The 18,642-nt window shown below is 47.6% G+C and overlaps 1 protein-coding gene across 1 annotated transcript in view; it reads right to left on the reverse strand.

Annotated features, from left to right (window-relative positions):
- DNAH1 (dynein axonemal heavy chain 1) overlaps nt 1-18,642 on the reverse strand; it is a 184,880-nt gene that overhangs the window by 103,419 nt on the left and 62,819 nt on the right. The window contains exons 17-24 of the mRNA XM_038771244.1: nt 17,977-18,132; nt 11,260-11,458; nt 10,370-10,623; nt 8,668-8,880; nt 7,040-7,204; nt 4,495-4,616; nt 3,397-3,502; nt 2,752-2,931 (exon numbers count right to left, since the gene is read on the reverse strand). Coding sequence (XP_038627172.1) covers nt 2,752-2,931; nt 3,397-3,502; nt 4,495-4,616; nt 7,040-7,204; nt 8,668-8,880; nt 10,370-10,623; nt 11,260-11,458; nt 17,977-18,132 — 1,395 coding nt within the window. The remainder of the gene's footprint in view (nt 1-2,751; nt 2,932-3,396; nt 3,503-4,494; nt 4,617-7,039; nt 7,205-8,667; nt 8,881-10,369; nt 10,624-11,259; nt 11,459-17,976; nt 18,133-18,642) is intronic.

The following is an 18,642-nucleotide window of genomic DNA, read 5'->3' on the forward strand; positions in this document are numbered from 1 at the left end:
TCCTTATCAGTATGAAATCCATATCCAGATGACCCTGAATAATGTGCGTGACTTCTCAGGATGACACTGCCAACAAGGCTGCAGGCAGATAGGAACTAAAATGGGAAGACCAACTCGTATCCAAAGGGCCCTCAATAAGCACTATCCAAGTGATGGGTTCTCAGATCAAGCACGAGAGAAGGAAGGTGGTTGGTGCTGAAGGCGCAGGAGGAGTGTCTGTGGTTGTCCACCTATACCGCCGTTGGCCAACATTCTATCTTCCAAAAGACTGATGTCCCTGGAACATGTGTAATCTAAGATCTGACTTGTACTCATTCACTGTCTGCAGGATGTTACACAGACATTCGTAGTTGAAGGTCCTTTACATTCACACAGCTTCCAAGGAGAAGCTGCTGACATTGAAGAGGAACGTGGCCTAGTGGAAAGAGCACAGGGTACTGGGTTCTAATCTCGGCTCTGCAACTTGCCTGCTGTGACCTGGGGCAAGTCACTTTGCTTCTCTGTGCCTCAGTTTCCTCATCTGTACAGTGGAGATTCCAAACCTGTTCACCCTCCTACTTAGACTGTGAGCCCCAAGTGGGACAAGGATTGTAACCGACCTGATTAACTTGTATCTACTCCAGCGCTTAGAACAGTGCTTGACACATAGTAATGGCTTAACAATTAATATTATTATTATCATCACAGAAGATGAACCAATACCAATTTGGAAATTGGATTGGGGGATGAGGACCAAGTTGGAGTTTATAAAGGGTACCTGGGGTGGGGAAGATCACTCTGCCTTGCCTTAGATGAGACTAAGCATCTGCCTCAGCTCTGGAGAGCTGAAGAAAAGTCACCCAGACAGGCCTCAGCACACGGACAGACAGCTCAGTGGTTAATGAAATTACTTGAAGGACCTGGATGTGACTTTAAGGCAAAAGGAAAGGACCAGGGAGAGTTCTGCATTTTATAACTAGATTTGTTTTATGCTCTTTTGATCTTGCAGTGATGCAACCTTGCTGCCTTTTATAAACGAGTAAGATTCTTATTTGGATTCAGACACATCCCTCCAAACACAGCAACCAGCTCCTGTTTAGAGGAGGAATGGATAGCAAAGCCTCATTATTTCCCACGCCTTTCAGGAGGGCAATAACTTTAGGTTATAGGATGGTGACAGTGATTTAACTTGGTAATCTCAGGGTACACTAGCTGGAAACCTTCCTTGCCAGAGTGTGGAAGCATGGAGACACCGAGATTACATTCAAAGTCTGACAGTCCTGGCTGTTACATGGGGAAGCGTGCTTTGTTCAGGGCTGGGTTAAGCTTCCCATGTTCCTCGGGGTTAATCGATTTCGCAGGCCCCCTCGTGACGCAATTATGTCACACTTCACCCGTCACAATGTGAAGACCTTAATACGTCACACAGTGTATTATGTCATTAGATCACACAGCTCTTGCACTCATTTTTGGGTCCCCATGGGGTTGAAACCCATGAGGATAAGTCCAGATGCCACTCCTCATTCCTGTCCCACCCCTTTCCCCTTTCTCCATCCAGTATTCTTAATGGAAAACTGCTCTGGACTTGGAACCCTCAGTGTGCACTGAGGGTATTGAATACTGAATGGAGAGAGGGACCCTTGTCAGCAGCATGAAGCAAGGCTGGATAGGCATCAGACCCCAGGCAGAGCTCAGCAGAGAGCAATTGACCCCTCTGTCCTGGCACATATAAACCCTCCCTCCTAGCCCTCCTTGCCCCCCTAGCATTCCTCCTCCCATTGGCTTGAGCCTTCTATGATGGTGGAAGCTGTGATGGCCGTGGCAGTGGTGGTGACAGAAGGAACTATGAACAAGGCTAAGGACTGGTTTTCCGGAGCCCGACTCTTGCTCCCTGTCCAAGGTGCCCAAATACCATGGGCTAACCCTCATACCCCCCCATGTCTCCTCGTCCTCTCCCCCCATCCTCCAATCCCCCAGCCTAGCTCACAGTCAGGAAGGGGAAGGGGTAAGGATGGATGGGATGGCGCCTTGATTGTTACTGACAACCACACCCACAGCAACAGCTGTTGCCCCCATCCTGCCCGGTCTGTCCCAGTTTCCATTTCCACAGCTGGGTCAGGGGCAAAGAGGTGGGGATACAATTGTGGGTGGCATTTGTTAAGCACTTACCATGTGTCAAGCCACTATACTAAGCAGTGGAGTAGATACAAAATAATCAGGACCTGCATGGGGTTCACAAGCTTAAGTAGGAAGGAGAACAGGCATTGAATGCCCATTTTGTAGATGAGGGAACTGAGGCACAGAGAAATGAAGTGACTTAAAAAAGGGCACAAAGCAGGTAAGCGGCAGAGTCGGGATGAGAACCTCTAACTCCCAGGCCTGTACTTTTCTATTATGCCACCCCGCTTGTGTGCTGCATGAGAAGTAATCCCAGCGAGATAAATGGCTACTCCCTGGTAGGGGCAACGTACCCGATCGGGCCACATTTCAGGGCAGTTTTCCATGGCGGGCAGAAGCTCCACTCTTAGGGACCCTCCCTCAGCCCTGGCCCCTGGGTTGCTGCCCCTGAAACCCCTATCTTAACCCAATCCAGGCCTTGGTACAGTGCAGGCGTGATCTTTAAGGGGTTTGGGACCAAAGATTTCCCCAGGCTGTGGCTCAAACTGCCCCTCTTGGAGGCAGCATAGAGAAGACTCTACCCTGGCCCATCTACCTAATTCTGTGGGTGGGTGGAGATGGAATGAGCAGCAAGGGCTGTGGCAACTTCCTCACCTGAGGATAGGCTTTGATTGCTCTCTTAATCAAATCACAGATGCTGGTTTTCATGCCGTACTCCACCTTCAGCAACCATTCTTCCACATTGCCATCTGGGTAGATGGACTTGGAAAGCTGCACTTCCTCCCCGTCTCCAGAGTACATGTGAGTGATTTTCAGATCCTTCTGGAAATACAGCTGATGGGAGGGGGGGAAGAGGGAGTACTATCAATCTGTCAGTCAATAGTATTTATTGAGCACTTACTGTGTGCACTTACTGTGTGCACTGTACTAAGACCTTGGGAGAGTATAATATTACAGAGTTGGTAGACATGTACCCTGCCCACAACAAGTTTACAGTCTAGAGGGATTCATAGCTCCTAAATGAGGAGTCAGGAATGAAACAGAACCATGTCCTGCTTTTTACCAACCATACGAACCTTCCCAGACTGTGAAGGGCCAAAGAAGAGGATACCCTGCTCCTTGCAATGACCCCATTCCTATTCTTCTGCTCTGGGATGGTGGTAAGGAGAGACTTTAGAAGCTTCCTACCCAAATGGAATCGGGTGTTTCTTTCCAGTCAATAGAGCCCCTTGACCTCTTTCTTTTCTGCCTGCCAAAAGGAAACCTCTTGGTCTGAAATAGATGTTTTGCTCTATTTACCTGGGCAATATTCTCAAAGCATTTTCGAAGGTGAGGTTGCACAGCTGTGGGGTCTCTGGTCTGGGACAAAATCTCCAGCAGCTCATCATCTGATAGGAAGTAGAATCTAGAGAGAGAGAGAGACAGACAGACAGACAGAAAGGAGCAGCAGCAGAGAAATGGGAGAAAGCAGAGATAATGTTTGTGATTGATTTGTGTTGCCAGCAACCTTTGTGTTGAATTCTGAGGTCAACCTTTATCTCTATTACTGAGATTCCAATTAGAAGCAATTCCCTCAAAAGACAGGAGGTTAACAGGGGTCAGAATTGTCCCAGTAAACAAGGGACTAAGAACTGGTCCAGTTACAGTGGGAGCGACATTTAATGTCTTTAGTCAAATGCCACAAATCTGAGGTGCCTGATACATAATAATAATAATGGCATTTATTAAGTGCTTACTGTGTGCAAAACACTGTTCTAAGCGCTGGAGAGGTTACAGGGTGATCGGGTTGTCCCACGTGGGGCTCACAGTCTCAATCCCCATTTCACAGATGAGGTAACTGAGGCACAGAGAAGTTAAGTGATTTGCCCAAAGTCACACAGCTGACAATTGGCAGAGCCGGGATTTGAACCCATGACCTCTGACTCCAAAGTCCGTGCTCTTTCCACTAAGCAACTCTGATACTTGCCCCAAGGGCAATTAACTACAGTCTTTGGTGAGTTCTTCCAAGCCAGATATCTGGCAATCTTGAGGCATGCTCTTACCTACTCCTCCTTTTCCTTTATTCTCCACTTACTTCTTTCAAAATATGGTCAGGGCTACTTAGATTGAAATGCTCCCAAGATACCTGTGACACCTTAGCCTTGGATTGAGGAAATGACAATTACCCAGAACTATCCTGTTTTTCCTCAATAACCAATTCAGATAGCAGGACCAACAGAATTGCTAGCTCAGCTGAACCCCAGGCACCCATGATGTTGGCAACCAATTCCACTTCCTGACAGAAGAGCCCAGGATCCCTCTCCCCTGGTGGCTAGATGTGGGGCTACCAGGACCTTCCCTTCCCTTCCCTCCCCTTCTCCACAAGAAAAGAATATGACCCCAGGCTAAAGGGATTACCTGGGGAAAGATCTTCTTTTGACCTCCAGGTAGTCACTCAAGCCTTTCTGCACCTGTTCCAGGAGTATATTGGATTCCTTTAGGTTTTCCAACAGTCTACGATCTGGACACACAGAAATCACCTGGGAATCACGTAAACACAAAGCGTATTTAGTAGGTAATGGTATTTATTAAGCACCTACTATATGCAAGGACTGTGTTTCATGCTGGGATGAATACAAGATCAATCGATGAGGCACAGTCCCTGTCCCACATGGGGCTAACAATCTAGAGGATGGATACATGGAAGAGGGAAATAAATGACCAACGGGAGCATTGAAAATTTACAGGACAAAAGATAAAGGTCAAAATGAGGGAGTAGTATTGATCTCTCTCCTCATAGGGGGTCTCAGCCTAAAATAATAATAATAATAACAATAATAAGATTTGTTAAGCACTTACTATGTGCCAAATACTGTACTAAGGACTTGCACAGATAGAAGATAATCAGGTCACATTATGGGCTCACAGTCTTTATTTCCAAACTGCTGCAGTTTCCCAGCGTTCTAACAGTTGGGAAGGCAGGCTTGTCAACCAAATCCCAGTGAAAAGATTGAAAAGAATTAGGTATCTACTGAGGAGATGAGACTATCAAACAATATTTATTGAGTGCTCCCGAGGTACAGAGCACTGTATTAAGTGCTTAGCTTTGTACTAAAGTCAGCCTTACTTAATTGGAAAGATAACTGTTTGCTAACCCAAACTGGTACCCTATAGAAGTGAACAAGAATTGAAAATTGTACTGGAAAGCAACCTCCTAGCTGGTGTTAGTATGATTCAAGGAGAGGATGATGGTAAGTGCCATTTCTTAGACAAAAGTTGGTTTGGAGGCAACATCAAGCCTGAATTGTAGTTTTTAAAACACAGAAAGAGAAAAGCTGAGATCGATCTGAAACATGTTTGGATCCTGCAGCTCCAGGGGGATGCAGGGAACGTGTCTACCAATGCTGTTGTACTGACTCTCCCGAGTGCTTAGTACAGTGCTATGCACACAGGAAGCTCTCTATAAATACCACTGATGATGAAGATGAAGGAAATGATGTTCCCTGCTCTCCACCAACAACAGAATTAAGATTGTTGGGAAAAAGCCATTTGCCATTGGCCCTCTAGACTGTAGACCCCTTATGGAGAGGAGACAGGTCTACCAACCCTGTTGTATTCTACTCTCCCAAGCCCTTTAGTACAGTGGTCTGGACACTGTAGGTGCTCAATAAATACTACTGATTGATTGAGTGATTGATTTTCCCCTGCAATATGTAGATAGCTAGTTGATCAATTTGCTCACCTCAATCTGATCCAGTCCCCCGGACCTGTTCATTCATTCATTCATTCAGTCCTATTTACTGAGTGCTTACTGTGTGCAGAGCACTGTACTAAGTGCTTGGGAGAGTACAGTACAACAATAAACGGACACATTCTGCTGCCAAAAGCAATTTGAGTGTGAAGGCCTCTCTAACATCTTCCTCCGTAAAGACCTAACTCAAGAATTCACTGAGCATTTTGGCCATCTTTTCATCCCTTTTAGTCTACAGTCATCAAATGGCCGCAACAATTCTCTTGCTGGTTTCTGGCTTTTTTTATATTTGCAGGAAGAACAGGTATTGAGTCCCATTTTATGGATGAGGAAACTAAGGCACAGAAAGTGAAGTGGCTTGCCCAAGGTCACACAGCAGACAAGAGACGGAGCTGGGATTAGAACCTCTAACTACCAGGCCTGTGCTCCTCCACTAGGTCACACTCTTTCTCAACTGTCTGAGGAGGCAGGTGTCCCAGCCGTAGAGTGGGTTGGACAACACTACAGCTCTGTAGGCCTTAGATTTGGACTGGAGCATAATACCGTGTTTCTACCGCTCCCTAACAGTCTCCCAAAGGATGTGCTGGCCTTCTTGATTGTCTTTTCTAATTCCTTGTCTACCTTTGTACCCAGCCAGTCACCAAGCAGTCCTCTCCAGCGTCACAAACCCTGTCTGTGTTTCTGCCCTTCTGTGCCTCTTTGCCACTTTCTCTGGATCTTTCTGCCTCTCTCAGTCTGTCTCTCAGTCTGGGTGGCTCTGGGACCCATCTCTGAGGTCTTTTCTGGTTGTGCCTCTGTGACTCAGTTCAACTCTCTTTCCTGCCCCCTAGAATCCCAGCCCCCTTCAAGCACCCAGTTTGCTTTCAGAATGAAAAGTTGGTACCTTCAGTAGCTTTCGTACACTGCCCTATCAATTTTCATACCAGTAAGTCAATACCTTTCCTCTTAGAGGCTCAAAATGCTTCTCAGATGTTTTCTCACCAACAAACTCCACTCCTCCAAAAGGAAAAAAGGGGCCATTTCCTAAACCGAGGCTCAGAAGAGGTTAAGTGATTTTCCTCAAGTCAGACAGCAAAGCAGTAGCAGGGCTGGGAATGAAACACGAGTTTCTTGGCTGTTGGTTCAGTGCTTTGCTTATAACACCATGTCGTGTCCAAAGTTCATCCAATCCCACCCCTGTCACACAGAGTCCATCACCTCATGGAATCATACCTGCCTGTTCTCATTGACTTTCCTCATAACCTTTTTCCAGGTCTTCTCCATAGTTTCGTAGCGCTTGGTCTCAACAGGCAGTTGCCTGGTAATGTCGTCTGAGCTGAAGATGGGCTCCAGGTATAGCCAGGACCGCTGACATGCCAGCCATTCCTCTAAGACATCCTGAGGAAAGAGTACATGCGCCTAGAAGTAGCATATTTGATTTTTCCATTCTGGCCTAACACCAACCATTACTTCAAGGATGATGTCTTGTTCCTCCTTTTTAACCGCTGTTCCTTTCCAGTCAAAGGGTCTCAGATTGGTGTTCCATCCACTAGAGTGGAAGAGACTGAACCACTTGAAATTAGGCCTGGCAGCAGCCTCAAAACCCAAAAGGGAGTCAGATTAAATTTAGTCTACCTTCCTCCTGGGTATCAGGACTGCGAAAGATTTCATTTCAATCTGGGTCTCAGATCCTAGCCCTGGCGGGGTTGTGGAGGATCCATGGCTCAGAATGACCCGGGCTTGGCTGCAGCCCAGATACCTAGCTAATTTTAGTTAGTGGGGAGGAGGCTGCTTAGATCGGGCAAAGCCTCATCCTCTGGAATGAAGGAGGCTCCTCCATTTGAAGCCCCATTTACCAGAGAAGGTGATAAGCACAGCCAGTACAACCCCTCCACTTGAATCTGCTTAAGCAAAGGGATGTAGAGAAAGCTGTATATCAAGCTGGGACCTTCTTCTCATAATGAACGATTGTTTGGTGAGTAAAGGACACATGCCTTTCCCAGGGAGCACATCCTCTAAGCAGGATGCTTCTGGATTAAAAGATAGACTTTTGATTGTCTTTCCTGTAAGAGAAGCACAATAGACATTTTTTCAGAAGTCCCCATCAGTGACTGTGTAAAATGTCCAAATAAAAAAAAAATTAAATCACACTGATTGTCACCACTATGAATAATTTTTTTGTACTCTCGTGAATGACATATGGGATTCCAGAAGCCTTCAGTCAGAAATCACTAAGAATCACTGTACACTGGTTATTCTTTCCTAAATTCCCTTCTCATACATGGGATCAGCTTTGTCTTAGTAATAGTCTGGCTTCCCATGGCGCTTAAACACACATACCATCAATCTACACTAACTCCAATCCCGCCATTGAAGTGGCCCCCATGTTGTTCAATCTGTGCCTCTTTTGATTGTAAGCTCCTTCAGGGCAGAGATCATGTCTACTTACTCAGACTCTCCCAAGCACTTAGTACAGTGCTCTACACCCAGTAAGTGCTCCATAAATACGACTGGTTGATTGACTGATTGACTGTTTAATTGATTGATGCTTCAGGTTGAGGGACAAACTGGCCTCCCACGATCTTTGGCACTCCAGAGGGGATTCTTGGAAAGGAAAGATTCTAAATTAGACCACGAGCATGCTTAGCCCCTTTGTTAGATCATTAGAGGGTAAGGATTATTATTTCCTCCCTGGAGCTGTGGAAAATGCAAGTCAGTGATGAGAAGGCAGGAGCAGAAAAATCACTGAGAGGGCCAGAATCTGGTCTTGGAACCCATGTCTCCTGCACTCTCTCCAAGGAAGAGATGCAAGCAGAACAGAAAAGAGGGTCCATCCAGGAAGGAAGGAAGGATTGGAGTACCTGAGTCAGTTTCAGCTTGGTTTCCCAGGTTTTGATTCTCTCCTCAAATGGCTGTTTATATGGAGAGAAGGACATGCTCTGGATCATGACAAGGTGATCATCAAGGAGCTGAGAGGCTTCTTCAGGGCTCTTCAGAACGAATGTCCCTGTGTCTTTATATGGCAGCACGGTAAATACAATGGGGATCCAGTCTTTCTCCATTTTATCCAGTGCCTGGGAACGGGAAGATGTTGATTTGAAATTTTATTCAGCAATGCTGAGACACACTCACTACCCACTTACTCCTTCTATAAAGCACCAGTGAAAAAACCTCAGCATTTAAAAAGCGATATTGGTCCTTGTGAAAGATGCTCATGCCCAATCTGAAGGCTAATTTCCCAGAGCATAGGGAGTGGGAATCTCCTCCTCCCCACCCCCACTACCTTCTCAGGCCTCACGCTTGCTCCTTGTTTTACAGCAGAGAGACATTTCCCTTCTCATTTAGCCTTTGACTGTTGGGATAGTCAGCCTTGAGTCCTCTAGACTGTCAGCTCATTGTGGGTAGGGAATGTGTCTGTTATATTGTACTCTTCCAAGCCCTTAGTACAGTGCTCTGCACACAGTAAGTGCTCAATAAATACGACTGATTGATCTACTGATTGATTACCATTGAAGGGCAAGTGTGATAAGGGTTGGGGGATGTAGGTAGAGTTCTATCATGGAAACAGCCTCAACAAGAAGGCTGTTCTTGTTGAACAGAGAAGCAGTGTGGCTTAGTGGAAAGAGCCCGGGCTTGGGAGTCAGAGGTTGTGGGTTCTAATCCCAGCTCCACCACTTTCATTCATTCAATCGTATTTATTGAGTGCTTACTGTGTGCAGAGCACTGTACTAAGCACTTGGGAAGTACAAGTTGGCAACGTATAGAGACGGTCCCTACCCAACAACAGTTGTCAGCTGTGTGACTTTGGGTAAGTCATTTAACTTCTCTGTGCCTCAGTTACCTCATCTGTAAAATGGGGATTAAGACTGTGAGCCCCATGTGGGACAACCTAATTGCCTGTATCTACCCCAGTGCTTAGAACAGTGCCTAGCACATAGTAAGAACTTAACAAATACCAACATTATTCATTATGATTATTATTATTATTATTAAGAAGCAGCATGGCTTAGAGGAAAGAGCACAGGCCTGAGAATCATAGGACCTTGGTTCTTATTCCAGCTCCACCACTTGTCTGCTGTATTGCCTTGGACAAGTCACTTCAATTCTCTATGGCTCAGTTACCTCATCTGTAAAGTGGGGACTAAGCCTATGAGCCCAACGTGGGAAAGGGACTGGATCCAACCCAAGTATCTTCTATCTACCCCAGGGCTTAGTACAGTGCCTGGCACATAGTAAGCATTTAACAAATACCATCAATAATGATAATGATGGCATTTGTTAAGCACTTACTACATGCAAAGCACTGTTCTAAGTGCTGGGGGGGATACAAGGTGATCAGTTTGTCCCACGTGGACAGTCTTAATCCCACAGTCTTAATCCCCATTTTATAGATGAGGTAACTGAGGCTCAGAGAAGTTAAGTGACTTGCCCAAGGTCAAACAGAAGACATGTGGCAGAGCTGGGATTAGAACCCATGACCTCTGACTCCCAAGCCCGTGCTCTTTCCACTGAGCCACGCTGCTTCTCATTAAAACAACAACAAAAAAAAACATGGGGCTGGACCTGCTCAATGGCGTACTCCTTGCCGGCAACTTCGGCTACTCTGCTAATAGTCTCAGTGTGGTCTTGTAGCTTCATGTCCAGGCAGCGCGCAAAGGTCATGTTGACCTTTGGTTTGATGTTGATGTGAATTTCAGCTGAGAGTTCTTCCCAGTGCCGGTTTCGCATGCCCGGGTTGCGTAGGCCTTGAATCAGAGGGATGTATGGCTTAAACACCTCGATCCTGGATTGGATATCTTCAGCTACCTCCAGGCAGGCTTAAGGAACAGAAGCAAGCACAGATCAGATCAGTTGTCACTGATTGTGTGGGCAGCAGAGAACACTAATGTCAGCAGTTCCTCCACCCTGGACATAGCCATGTAACAGAGCACTGAGTCTTTGATGGTCCTGTTTACTTCTTGTTACCATCCTATTTTCTGCTCACCTTTACCCACCCAGGTTTTCCTCCCATCTCAGCTTCCCAACTAACTCCCCGAAAAAACAAGCTACCCAGCTTGGATGATGGCTCGAGACGCTCTTCTGAAACCAGAGCGGTCCAACTGTAAGATCATTTGATGTCGTGGTTGGGGATCAAATGGAACCTCTCACTGCCTCCTCTTGGCCACAGAACAGTTGCTCTACTGCTCTACTAAGTAATCCCAGGCATTGGCAACCCCCTCAATCTGATCCCCATACTAATGGGATCATTTTTGGCATCATGGTTCCTTACGATTCCCTCTAGAACCACTTGTCCCAAAATCCAAACTGATGCTAACACCTGGGCAGGGAACTCATCTACCAACTCTATCGTACTGTGTTCTCCCAACCGCTCAGTCCAGTGCACTGCACACAGTAAGCTCTCAGTAAATACCACTGACTGATTGATTGGGCTGGATCTTGAGCCTCAGGATTACCTGGAAGGTCTTTGAACTGTTTCACACACTTATGCATTGTCTTGAAGGACTCATTAACATTCTTCTCAAGTTGTTCAGCATCGATAGCAGAGAGAGGATCATTCAACCAGCTCTCTGACCAGCGCAACCAGTCAGATGTTGTAGTCCAGAGAGCCCAGTAATTCTGAAATTGCTTCGCCATTTTAGTCAACTTATCATACTGTAGGGAGTGAAAAGACACCGTGTAATGGAAGAATTTTTTTTCCAACTACTATTTGTGGTTTCCTCAGACCAAATATTCCAAGCGCTTCCAATCCTGGGCTCCTGGATCAACCCCAAAACAGAGAAATACTTATTTTCCGGGAGGAATTCATTCCAGAAATTGATTGCAAATGTAAGTTTGTGGGCCTGCTCATCGCTTGCTCTGCACAGAGTTTGCCTCCCCCACGCTCCTAAGGAGAGAACCCTGATGGAGATGGCTGTGCTGTCAATACTCCATCAGGGACAGTAGCCCTAAACCAGGAATCTGTGTGCTCTACCTGCCTCGTGGGCCACAACCCCAAGGCAGAAAACCACAGTTAACAACCTTCTCGCTTCATCCTAATATTTGTCATGGGACTTGTGAGTGTCCCAGTGTACAACTATGAACCCAGATAACCTCTGGCCCTAGCTGTTGTCTACTGCTCCAGAGAGCATATTATGAATTCTCCTTCAACTACCAATGGCTGTACCTTAACATCTGGCACCTCTAACTTTGTGTCTCACTAGACCATAGGACCACTGTCCCATGGGTGACAAAAAGCAGACCATTTGTCTGACCCAGTGTGGTAGTTTTTATGCTCTTATGTGTTAGAAGTAATGAAAACTACCTCACTGAGTCAGAACAATAGTCTTTCGGGCTTTTTTATGGCATTTGTTAAGCGCTTACTATGTGCGAAGCACTGTTCTAAGCGCTGGGGTGGATACAAGGTGATCAGGTTGTCCCACGTGGGGCTCACAGTCTTAATTCCCAATTTACAGATGAGGGAACTGAGGCACGGAGAAGTTAAGTGACTTGCCCAAAGTCACACAGCTGACAAGCGGTGGAGTCGGAATTAGAACCCATGACCCCTGACTCCCAAGCCCGTGCTCTTTCCACTGAGCCACGCTATCCTGTCTCCAACAGTGGAACCAAAGAATGGTTGGGAGAATGGTGGGATGGTTTCCCTCGTCGAAATTCATCCTCATGGTTACAATGATAGCTCTGCACATCCCTCACTTCTCTAATAGCCTTTTTGGACCTGTTGTCTCTGAATCGATCTAGTCTCTCTCAAGCCTTCCAGCATCTCCAATTGCACTTTTCCATGATGAACTCTCATCTATGATTTAACCAAGTCTTTTCTGAACCAAGATATATTTTCTGTCTGCTTGACTCTCTGAGGTAACAAATTCCAGATGCCTATAACCAACTTCGGGAAAAAGTGTCTCCCTTCTGTTCGTTTTAAACCTACCACCATCTGAGTCCGTTAGCAGTGTCGTGCACTTTGGTAAACGACAAATCGCACAGCATGACTGAAGATGGGGTGCCTGGCTTATAAGTAAAAGTGTCAATAACAGCATCTTTCATGGTGGAGGGCAACTGATTTTATACACATATAACTTATACTTTCAATTCCCTTGCTCCCAAATGCCATTCCCATTCCTCACCTTCCCCTTCCCCTCTCCCACCCAGCTTTTTCCCTCCCTCTCCCCCACCAAGACCACTCCCCCTCACCCCTTACCAAGGATCCCTTTGTACCAGCACCAATCCTCTACTCCTCCCTCCCAGCCCCCTCCCTCCCCTCCTCCCCGCCCCCACCCCATTCCAGTTCTCCTTTCCCATCACCACCCCTCTTCCCAATCTCCCCGCCTAGGCCCCTGCCAACTCATCCCAATCCAAACCCTCCCCACGCCTCACACCCTTCCCCCTCCCTCCCCTCCCTCGACAGCTACTGTCAAGTGTGGCCTCTGGAACCCCCGCTCCGTTATAAGTAAGATCCCTTTCATCCTGGACCTCTTCCTTTCCAGCTCTCTACTCCTACTCGCCCTAACTGAAACATGGCTGTCTTCGGATGACACGGTCTCGTCTGCTGTTCTCTCCAGTGGAGGCCTCTTCTTCTCCCACTCCCCCAGACTCACGAGAAAAGGAGGAGGTGTCGGTTTCCTTCTCACCCCCCAATGTTGCTTTTGCACTATCCCTCCTCCCCCTTCCCTTTCCTTCCCTTCCTTTGAAGCCCACATTATTCGCCTCTACCACCCCCTCCAGATTCTTGTAGCTGTCATCTACCGCCCCCACCCCCCGGCCCCACATCCAACTTCTTTAACGATTTTGACCCCTTCCTCACCTTCCTTCTCTCCTTTTCCATGCCCACTCTGATCCTCAGAGACTTCAACATCCACATGGATATCCCTGGTGACTCCTCTGCCACCCGCCTTCTATCTCTCCTTGACGCTGCCAACCTCTTGCTTCACCCCACCTCACCCACTCACCAACTTGGTCATACCCTCAACCTCATCATCTCCTACTGCTGAACTGTGTCCACCCTCACCAACTCTGAAATCCCTCTCTCTGATCATAATCTTCTTACCTGCCTCCTCACTCACACTCCTTTCCCCTGTAAATCCATATTACTCCCTCACAGAGATCTCCGCTCTCTTGACCCCATCCATCTTTCTGAGCGCCTCACTCCCCACCTCGCCTCCCTCTCCTCTCTACCCAATCTTGATGATCAGATTACTGCTCTCAACTCTACCCTTTCTACTCAGCTAGACTCACTTGCTCCCCTTTCCCTTCGCCGCTCTCGTACCACTAACCCACAGCCCTGGATCACTGCCACTGTCCGCCTCCTTCGCTCTTATGCTCGAGCTGCCAAACGCTGCTGGCGAAAGTCTAAACACCATGCCAACCTCGTTCACTTCAAGTTCATCCTTTCCTGCCTTAACTCAGCCCTCTCCTCTGCCAGACAAAACTATTTCTCCTCCCTTATTGACACCCATGCCCATCATCCCCATCAGCTCTTCCGTACATTCAACTCCCTTCTCAGGCCCCCAGTTCCTCCCCCTCCTCCTTCCCTCACCCACAACGATCTGGCCTCCTACTTCATTAATAAAATTAAATCCATCAGGTCTGACCTCCCCAAAGTCACTCCCCCCCACACCCTTCTCTAACCCCCCGGCTCACAACACTCTCTGCTACTCTCCCATCCTTCCCAGCAGTATCCTCAGAGGAGCTCTCCTCCCTCCTCTCAAGTGCTACTCCAGCCACCTGTGCTTCTGAACCCATCCCTCTCATCTCATGAAATCTCTCGCTCCATCCCTTCTCCCCTCCTTAACTTCCATCTTCAACCGCGCACTCTCCACTGGTTCCTTCCCCTCTGCCTTCAAACATGCCCATGTCTCTCCCATCCTAAAAAAACCCTCTTGACCCAACCTCACCTTCTAGTTATTGCCCCAACTCCCTCCCACCATTCCTTTCCAAACTCCTTGAACGAGTTGTTTACACATGCTGCCTCAAATTCCTCAGCACCAACTCTCTCCTCGACCCCCTCCAGTCTGGCTTCCGTCCCCTACGTTCCATGGAAACTGCCCTCTCAAAGGTCACCAATGACCTCCTGCTTGCCAAATCCAAAGGCTCATACTCTGTCCTAATCCTCCTCGACCTCTCAGCTGCCTTCAACACTATGGACCACCCCCTTCTCCTCAACACGCTATCCAACCTTGGCTTCACAGACTCCGTCCTCTCCTGGTTCTCCTCTTATCTCTCCGGTCCTTCATTCTCAGTCTCTTTGCAGGCTCCTCCTCCCCCTCCCATCCCCTTACTGTGGGGGTTCCTCAAGGTTCAGTTCTTGGTCCCCTTCTGTTCTCGATCTACACTCATTCCCTTGGTGACCTCATTCATTCCCACAGCTTCAACTATCATCTCTATGCTGATGACACCCAAATCTACATCTCTGCCCCTGCTCTCTCCCTCTCCCTCCAGGCTCGCATCTCCTCCTGCCTTCAGGACATCTCCATCTGGATGTCTGCCCGCCACCTAAAACTCAACATGTCCAAGACTGAACTCCTTGTCTTCCCTCCCAAACCCTGCCCTCTCCCTGACTTTCTCATCACTGTTGATGGCACTACCATCCTTCCCATCTCACAGGCCCGCAACCTTGGTGTCATCCTTGACTCCGCTCTCTCGTTCACCCCTCACATGCAAGCCGTCACCAAAACCTGCCGGTCTCAGCTCCGCAACATGGCTAAGATCCGCCCTTTCCTCTCCATCCAAACTGCTACCCTACTCGTTCAAGCTCTCATCCTATCCCGTCTGGACTACTGTATCAGCCTCCTCTCCGATCTCCCATCCTCTTGTCTCTCCCCACTTCAGTCCATACTTCACGCCGCTGCCCGGAGTGTCTTTGTCCAGAAACGTTCTGGGCATGTTACTCCCCTCCTCAAAAATCTCCAGTGGCTAACAATCAACCTGCGCATCAGGCAGAAACTCCTCACCCTTGGCTTCAAGGCTGTCCATCACCTCGCCCCCTCCTACCTCACCTCCCTTCTCTCCTTCTACAGCCCAGCCCGCACCCTCTGCTCCTCTGCCACTAATCTCCTCACCGTGCCCTGTTCTCGCCTGTCCCGCCATCGACCCCTGGCCCACGTCATTCCCCTGGCCTGGAATGCCCTCCCTCCCAACACCCGCCAAGGCCCTACTGAGAGCTCACCTCCTCCAGGAGGCCTTCCCAGACTGAGCCCCCTCCTTCCTCTCCCCCTCGTCCCCCTCTCCACCCCCCCGCCTTACCTCCTTCCCTTCCCCACAGCACCTGTATATATGTATATATGTTTGTACGTATTTATTACTCTTTTTATTTATTTATTTTACTTGTACATATCTATTCTATTTATTTTATTTTGTTAATATGTTTTGTTTTGTTCTCTGTCTCCCCCTTCTAGACTGTGAGCCCACTGTTGCGTAGGGACCGTCTCTACATGTTGCCAACTTGTACTTCCCATGCGCTTAGTACAGTGCTCTGCACACAGTAAGCGCTCAATAAATATGATTGATTATATGGGCTCCATAGGAGCCATGGGGGCCACAGGTGGTGGGAATGTGACTTTGATTTCAACCCCGTGGCCTTCACCTTTTCTTCCCTCCTTTAGGCATGCATATTTCTTAGTTGCTCATGAACCCCGCCCCCCATCCCCACTCCCAACCCTCATTTTAGAATGCCTAAATGCTGGGAAGAGGAGAGTTCACACCCAGCCAGAGGGCATGCATTTGGGAGGGAGAGAGGAAAAGGATCCTAGGACCCTGGGAATAAATTAATCATCTCACTCCCCACCCTTTCCTCTCCTGCTCTCCCTGCATCGATAATAATAATTGTGGTATTTGAAATGCTTACTATGTGCCAATCACTGGGGTAGGTACAAAATTGTCAGGTCCCACATGGGGCTCACAGTCTAAGTAGGAGGGAGAACAGGTATTCAATCCCCATTTTGCAGATGAGGGAACTGAGGCACAGAGAAGTTAAGTGACTTGCCCAGGGTCACACAGCAGACAAGTGGCAGAGCTGGGATTAGGACCCAAATCCTCTGACTCCCAGGCCCGTGTTAGGCCACACTTCTTCTCATTCATTCATTCATTCAATCGTATTTATTGAGTGCTTACTGTGTGCAGAGCACTGTACTAAGCGCTTGGGAAGTACAAATTGGTAACATATAGAGATGGTCCCTACCCAATAGTGGGCTCACAGTCTAGAAGGGGGAGACAGACAACAAAACAACACATATTAACAAAATAAAATAGAATAGTAAATATGTACAAGTAAAATAAATAGAGTAATAAATCTGTACAAACATATATACAGGGGCTGTGGGGAGGGGAAGGAGGTAGGGCGGGGGGGATAGGGAGGGGGAGGAGGGGGAGAGGAAGGAGAGGGCTCAGTATGGGAAGGCCTCCTGGAGGAGGTGAGCTCTCAATAGGGCTTTGAAGGGAGGAAGAGAGCTAGACTTAAGCAGTCTGAAATCAGTGCTGTTAGAGGAAAACACATACAGTTGAGGGTGGCAAACAGAGGGCTGAGAGGCTGGGAGGAAGTTCATCAACATCAACCTCCTATACCCTCTCTGGCTCACAACCAGATGCTCACCCCCCACGGACAATTTTAAGCTAAGTACCCACAGACGGGCACATGCCAATCTTCATACACAAACACAGAACACACAGACAAAATAAAAACTGCTGCTTAAGGGGAAAGAGATGGATGGGGACGGGTAGGGGGTGTTCTGCTCTGCCTGTGTTGGCTTTAACCAGGGAGCAAAGCATAATGGGCAAGTCCTCAGAGGGGAACTTTCTTCCAGGAAATGTGGAGGAAGTGGAGGGGAGATTCCAAGTTAATCAAGTCAGTCAGTCAGTCAGTCAGTCAATCGTACTTATTGAGCGCTTACTCTGTGCAGAGCATTGTACTAAGCACTTGGGAGAGTGCAATGTAACAATAAATGACCATATTCCCTGCCCACAACAAGCTTACAGTCTAGAGGAGGAGACAGACATTAATATAAATAAATAAATTACAAATATGTACATAAGTGCTGTGGGGTTGGGAAGGGGGTGATGAATAAAGGGACCAAGTCAGGGCAATGCAGAAGGGAATGGGAGAAGAGGAAAGGAGGGCTTAGTCAGAGAAGGCCTCTTGGAGGAGATGGGCCTTAGGCGTAGGCTCTGACAACCTGGCAACCTACATTGGTGATGGGCATTCCGAAGAGCCGCTCTCTATTGTTATAGAGAATGGCCTGCTGCTGGGATTCCTTCAGCTGCTTCCTGACTCTCCTGGCATCATTGGCTAGCTCATGTGCCCGGCCAATGTCAGTGTGGATGGAAAATCCAGCCACCATCAGCTGCAGAAAGAGAAACAGAAGTATTAGGTGGGACCTACCCTTAATCCCAAAAGGTGACATGTTTTTATTTCAACCCCCAAAGCAATAATGAGGTTGACACAAACACTCTGGGAAGATCCATCCCATTTTCATTTCAACCAGGAAGCAGTCAGTAACAGCCTCCAATGTGCAGAGGAGGAAAAACAAGTCAAAAGAGCTTAAAATGAGCAGAATAACCTGTCTGTTCTCTTACTGTCCCCCTGCATTTTCGGTTGGGGCCCACTGGTGAAGTCCAATAGAAACTAAAGCAAAAGAGAATTACGTCCTGTAGTTAATGTCTCCCATAATCAATGATCCATGTAAAAATAACTAGTCCCCACACTGGGTTGCTCTGTGCTCTGCTGGGCTGACTATGAGGAATTTTTTTTTTTTTTTTGTCTATTTAGATCAAGTTTTCCTTTGGCTTCTGTTCATCCCCCTTCTCCAAGCCCCACCTCTTTTGATGAGTTAATTCAAAGATTTATTGAACCC

The sequence above is a fragment of the Tachyglossus aculeatus genome, chromosome X2 (assembly GCF_015852505.1).
Source record: "Tachyglossus aculeatus isolate mTacAcu1 chromosome X2, mTacAcu1.pri, whole genome shotgun sequence".
NCBI lineage: Eukaryota > Metazoa > Chordata > Mammalia > Monotremata > Tachyglossidae > Tachyglossus > Tachyglossus aculeatus.